This window comes from Sebastes umbrosus, chromosome 4 (assembly GCF_015220745.1).
Source record: "Sebastes umbrosus isolate fSebUmb1 chromosome 4, fSebUmb1.pri, whole genome shotgun sequence".
Lineage (NCBI taxonomy): Eukaryota > Metazoa > Chordata > Actinopteri > Perciformes > Sebastidae > Sebastes > Sebastes umbrosus.
In genome coordinates this window covers 18,625,339-18,631,770 of record NC_051272.1, presented here as the reverse complement: position 1 = coordinate 18,631,770, position 6,432 = coordinate 18,625,339, and the positions used below count along the sequence as shown (strand labels likewise).

The 6,432-nt window shown below is 40.6% G+C and overlaps 1 protein-coding gene and 1 long non-coding RNA gene across 3 annotated transcripts in view; one reads left to right on the top strand and one right to left on the bottom strand.

Moving 5' to 3' along the window:
* Positions 1-5,259, bottom strand: part of LOC119486847 — a 28,612-nt gene extending 23,353 nt beyond the window's left edge. The window contains exon 1 of the long non-coding RNA XR_005206599.1: positions 4,856-5,259. This is a non-coding gene — a long non-coding RNA (uncharacterized LOC119486847). The remainder of the gene's footprint in view (positions 1-4,855) is intronic.
* Positions 3,601-6,432, top strand: part of syt7a (synaptotagmin VIIa) — a 90,289-nt gene continuing 87,457 nt past the window's right edge. The window contains exon 1 of one of the 2 annotated variants that reach the window (XM_037767301.1): positions 3,601-3,842. In XM_037767301.1, the coding sequence (XP_037623229.1) occupies positions 3,809-3,842 (34 nt within the window). In that variant the 5' untranslated portion in view covers positions 3,601-3,808. Of the gene's footprint in view, positions 3,843-5,427; positions 5,965-6,432 lie in introns of those variants that run through there. The other variant, XM_037767302.1, reaches the window with a different exon arrangement.

Here is a 6,432-nt window from a genome sequence, read left to right as displayed (position 1 = left end):
TGTTATGACAGGGGGTTATTCATTGCTAATCCCCTTCTGTTTGCTACGTATTCAACATTACTGTTTATAGCATTAATTTCCTGAATGCTATTTTGCAGCATAATTAAATCTTAGCACCTTCATATAACCCTGCACACACACACACACACACACACACACACACACACACTGCTGTCTCTCCATATGTCTGCGTCTTTGTATCCAGGTCTTATTTCAGCCAGAGTCAGATTTCATATTGGATTTTGTGCCTCTTTGAGAGACTCCTTTCATCAGACTATCTACTCCAGTGTTTACACTCACCAGAGATTAGCCAAAGGCTCAGTTTACCACAACGACGAGATTTTGAAATATAGAAATGAGCACCAGCCACTGTTCTTGTGCTCATTCGGATCCCTTTCATGTGTCATGACTTGAGCCTCCACCGCAAACTATTATTAGTTTGCTTTCTAGCAAAGAGGAGGAGAGAGAAGGTGGAGGAAAAGGTAGTCTGAGAGGAATGATGGAGGGAAGGAGGGAAACCAAGAAGTGGAGACAGTAAAAGGCCGTCGATAGAAGGAGCAGAGAGCCGGAGGAAGGGAGGGATGGTGTTGATGTGTATATAGGTCACTAAATCAATGGGAATCAGGTTTTTGAAGGGGAGAGAAGGGGGTATTTATAGAAACCAGTGGAGACAGATGCATCAGTGACAGGCACAATGATGCTGGGAGCTCAGGAGGGGGAAAATCTGGGAATAGACTGTGGTCAAATTAGTCTGCAGAGAATTCTCCTAACAAATGGCAAAAGATTCTCAGTAGTGAACAAATAGCACGGAGCGCAGCGCAAAACAAAACACAATCAAATGGAAATCACTGCAGAAGGCTTTGAGCAAATGACCTTCCCAGCTCTATTGACAAAACACAGTTAGATGTGGTATTATTGCTCACCGCATTTGCATCTACAGTACGGCTCAGCTCATATCCTTTTGAATTGTAATCTGTGATATCAGAGAGCCACATGATCGAATGGAATATTAGCTTTGTATTTTGCAGGCTTGTAAAGAGAAACCTGCATATTTATTACTCAGAGAGTCACTGAAAGAGGCTGTGAAGTAACAATAAAAACATTACAGACCGCACTGTAAAGATTTCAGGTCAGAGGTCATTGGTTGATGAGCATGCACTGTAATAATTTTAATATCATAGATTAATTACACAATTTATAATTAAACCAGGCAAAGTGGTGATGCTGGCCTTTTGCTGTAGTTATAATAACTGTCATGGTTTATCCCATTTATTTTATAATGTCCCACGTCTCCGTCTGCCAGCTTCATATAACGAAGTAAGAAGTCCCATCACAAATTGGAAATGTGCTCTGAGAACAAGAAGGAAGAGTAATTGAAGAAATTGTTTTAAATTGCCTCCAGACTGGATGTTTCTAGGACTAAGTCAAGGTCACGGACAAATTGTTCCTTCACCACAGTGCTGCCGTACGTGTGATGTAAGACAGCCTGAATACTGAGCGTTAAAATAATCTACATCCCATTTGTGGAACGTATTTGCAGAGCAGCCACATCGCCTTGCATCCAAAACTGGCAGAGGATGCAGACAGTTACTCCTCGAGAGCTGCTAATCTCTGTCCCCGTGCCTAATAATGCGGTCAATGGGTTCACACAGGATGGCGTTGTGCATACAGGACCATCTGACCATCATTTGTATATAAGGGATGAGGATATGGATATATATGCAGCAGGTGGGGCATGGTGGAAGTGACAGGACCAGATGGGTTTGTCGGTTCCTCTCCTTATATCACTGACACACGATAGTGTTGCTTTAATGACTAATTTGTCATCGTGGTTTAAGAGATATAATAGTGGAAAGTAACTCAATACATATACTCAAGTTCTGAGGTATTTGCATTTTCATTTTTGCCTCTTTTCAATCTTGCATGTTTTTCTCCACAACATATTTGACAGCTATAGTTATACTTTCAGGGCTGCAACTAACGATTATAATCATTCTGGATTAATCTGTGGATTATTTTTTCAATTGATTGATTCATTGATTAGTTTACACATTGTCACACAAAAGTCAATCATAACTACTCAGAACCCAAGGAGACATCTTCAAATGTATTGTTTTACCTGGCAAACATGATCATTTTATAATTAAATAAACATCAAATCCTCACATAGGAGAAACTATACTAGTTCACTTTAGGCATTCTTCCCTTATAAATGACTAATCAATTATTACAATAGCTGGCAATTAATTACAATTACTGTATACAAGACAGCTAAAATTAGCTCTACATTGACCAGGTACAGCATTAAAGAGGACCTATTATGCTTATTTTCAGGTTCATACTTGTAGTTTGGGTTTCTACTAGAACATGTTTACCCCCCCCCCGCCCCCTCCTGACCTCAAGATATGTGAATGAGAATGGATTCAATGGGTACCCACGAGATATTTACAGACATGTCCATTTTATGATAATCACATGCAGTTTGGGGCAAGTCATTTGCCCACTCCCATGTTGATAAGAGCATTAAATAATTGACAAAAAAAATACTTTAAGGTACATTTTGAACAAATAAAAAATGTGGTTAATTTGTGATTAATCGTGATTAAACCTGCAGCAGGCAGAATATTTTTGGCATCATTGGGCAAAAATCCCATAATAACCTTTTCAGCATATTGTAATTCAAGTGTTCTGAGGGAAAACTAGACTTCTGCACCTCCTCATGGCTCTGTTTTCAGGCTTTAAAAAAATCTAGCCGTGACGGAAGACTTTGGCCAATCACAGGTCATGTCAGAGAGAGAGAGCGTTCCTATTGGCTGTGCTCCAGCTGGTGGGCGGTGCTTGGTATTTCCTCAACTGATCTCCACATGGCTGCCGGGTCACAAACTTTCTCATTTTACAGCTAAACAGTACACTAAAATATGTTTCTGAAAACATTTCAGGTGAGAAATGGGCATTACAGTAACAGAATATTGATTCATATTTGATCAGTGCTGCCTAGTTTGACCGTTTGATCGGAGTTTGTGAGTGATTGACAGCTGCTCGGAGAGGGCAGACTCCAGCTCGGCTCTAATTGGTTGTTTTCTGTGAAATCTTGCAGATGCCTCTAGGAGCCCCGGAGGACACCAGAGGACACACGATATGAATAATTGCGATTAAATATTTGAATCAATTGACAGCCCCTAATAATAATAATATAACATTCTGCATGATGATTTATATTTTACGTATAAATATAATTTTCAATGCAGGACTTTTGCTTGTAATTGAGTACTTTGTGGATACTTTTGCTACTTCTTCCACCACTAATGAGATTCCCAATTAAGCCATGCAACTCGGGTGCAAGCCTTGTTATAAATCCCCTGGGTGGGCTATATAACTGCGCTCCTCATTACACGCACAGCCAATATATTATAATTTTTAAAATGACATATGGATGCACAGACATGAATCAAGATTCACACATGACAGCAGAGGAAGCAGCTGCAAAAAAAAGTCACTTTTTTTTATATATTGTCCTTTGAGCCACAGTGAACCGGTGGTTATTAGAGATAGAGGGAGAGAGAGAGAGAGAGAGAGAGGAGAGAGAGGAGAGGGAGGGAGATAGTGAGAGTCTCAAACTGGTTAGCCCACCTATCCGCTAGGAGGAGAGGAGAGGCTGTTGAGGAGCAACAAAACAATAAACAGCTACTACTACAAACCACATCGGCGGAGTTCACCATACACACGCCAGAGAGGAGTAACCAACACATCATTGAGAGACAACGCCATCGCTTTCTTTTTTTTTTTGCCTCGGAGTGAATTAACAGCCATGTATCTGAACAGGGAAGAGGACAATAGCAAAGGTAAGATCCTGTCAAGAAATGTGTGTGCCACTCTGTGCGAGGAAGCATCCTGACAGTTTCAAGGTGTTTCATTTCTGTTTCCCTCTGAGGTGACATGAAGAGGTGCAGGATGTATATATACCAGTCACACACCACGTTTTAAAAAAAAACCTTTGACATGCAAAGGACCGGTTAGTGAAAAAAGTGTGGGCTGTCATTATGTAATAGCAGTGCAGTTAATTGCCTCCTAGGAGGATGCTTTTTATCATTAGCCCAAAAAAAATCCTGCATTTATTCCAATGCACCGATTAACCTGTTGTATAGCCACTTTATCTTATATATGGATCATTTTGCCGGTGTGCATTGCAATGTTTGGGACATTAAGGGGCAACATAACACAAGGTCAAAGCCTCTATAGCTACTAACCCAAGTGTGTATAGGTTATTTATGGTGCTCCACACAGCTTAACGTGGAGATAACCGTGCAGCCAGCAGCAGAGAGAGAGAGAGAGAGAGAGAGAGGGGGTAAGGAGGGTACAAAGGAGGCATATTTGAGTAATCTCTCCCACGTGTTTTTGAGGCGTGATTTCTTCTCTCATCGGCTGCCCAGAAACACACTCGACTCGTGTCCCCCTGCTGTTACCATGAAGCATTTAAATAACTCTCTAGGGGCTGAGAGGTAATGCTAATTACCACCTAAATCTTCAGGTTATACGAGAATAACACCTGCTGCTACCGAGGACCGAGGAGGAGGAGGAGGAGGAGAGGATGGGGAGGAAGAGAGGAGGGGGGTGTAAAAGAGCAAAAGGCAGAGTGGGAGGAGCCGTTTTTGTTCATTTCCCTGTGATGTGAGATAATGTGATCTCATCTCACCACCACACACATGGACAACAACATGATACTGTACCGGGGATGTGTGTGCGAGCAGCAGCAACAGCATCCGTGGGGAGGAAGAGGAGAACATGTGTTGACAGAAATACAAATGTAGAAGCTGCAATCATGACTTCCTGTAAAGGATAACGTATAGCTACTTACCTCCAGAAAAGTTCTTTAAATCCATTTTTTTTGTCCTATTCTGTAAGAAAACTCAGTAAGGTCACTTTAAACTGACCTCCACAGTAGTCCTAATACAAAAAATAAGTAAATAGTTAGCTTTCCTCCTAGCTGACATTAGGCTATTTAGCTCTACTGTGGCTACAGATGACCTTGTTGGTCGCCTTGGTAACCGCCTTGGTAACCGTTATTAGCAACGGTTGCTAGTTGTCACTAGCTAGCAGCCTAGCCTAGCTAATTCATTTGTTTGGCTACTGGTGCCTTCAAATGAAACTTGAACAACTTAAATTCATTTTTGTCCTATTCTGTAAGAAAACTCAGTAAGGTCACTTTAAACTGACCTCCACAGAAGTCCTAATACAAACATTAAGTAAATAGTTAGCCTTCCTCCTAGCTAACATGAGGCTAATTATCTCTACTGTGGCTGTGGTCGCCTTGGTAACTGCCTTGGTAACCGTTACTAGAACGGTTGCTAGTTGTCGCTAGCTAGCAGCCTAGCCTAGCTAGTTCATTTGTTTGGCTACTGGGTCAGTGTATCTTTTGGTCATTTGATTTTCCTTTCACAAACAGATATTAAAGAACAAAAAATTAGTAGTTATTTGATTTTTGTTTTATATCGAAATACAAGACGTTTTTCTTTATTGGGGTCAAAAAGGGGATGAACTAAACTTAAAAAACAGGTCAATTACAATTTTTTTATTTCTAAAAACAAAAAATTAAATAAAAGAAGAAGAGGCACAAAAAACTCCCCGTTTTTCATCTTCTGTGACCGGAAGTTGCCATTTACAAAGTTAGAGCGCGTATGAGGACGGTGCGTGTATGAGAGAGAAAGAGAAGCACGGTGCTGCTCTGTAACTGAAGGTGATGAACATGGATCAGTAAACATTAAGAGAGTGTGTCTTAGGGAAGAAGACTTGTCTTCTTTATCTGAATTTTTTTAGTTGTCACCCTTTTGAAAATCATACTGACACTAATTTAAACTTAATTAATTTTCTGTGCAAGTAATTAATTAGCGTTAGCTAGCCATGTTCCAGTTTTTTTACCTGGAAGTGTTGACAGGATGTTGCTGAGTCCATTCACAGCTGAGGGAGGTGAGTCAACATCAGAATTACCAGATGATTGTTTGCCTTGAATTTTGGTAACGTTACAGACATTCATGTTCCCCAGACAATGAAGTGTAATATGTGTTGATATCTTAAATAATATGGTTGAACAGGTTGACATTTTTCAGCCTTAGCTGTCCTTTACGTTTACTGCTAAGTAGCAAATGCTAGCATGCTAACACACTAAACTCATGACATTACCATCAGCCTTAGCTGTCCTTTATGTTTACTGCTGAGTAGCAAATGCTAGCATGCTAACACATTAAACTAAGATGGTAAACAGTACTTGCTAAACATAAGCTTGCTAGCATTGTCATTGTGCGCATGTTAGCATCAGGCCCCCAGGAAGTGCGCCGGTTGTCGATCAAGACTTTCATAGTTGCCAAATGGCGGTACTGCAACTTCCGTGTCAGTCACGTGATGCATTGGGCCCAAAAATACTTTTTTTCTCATAGA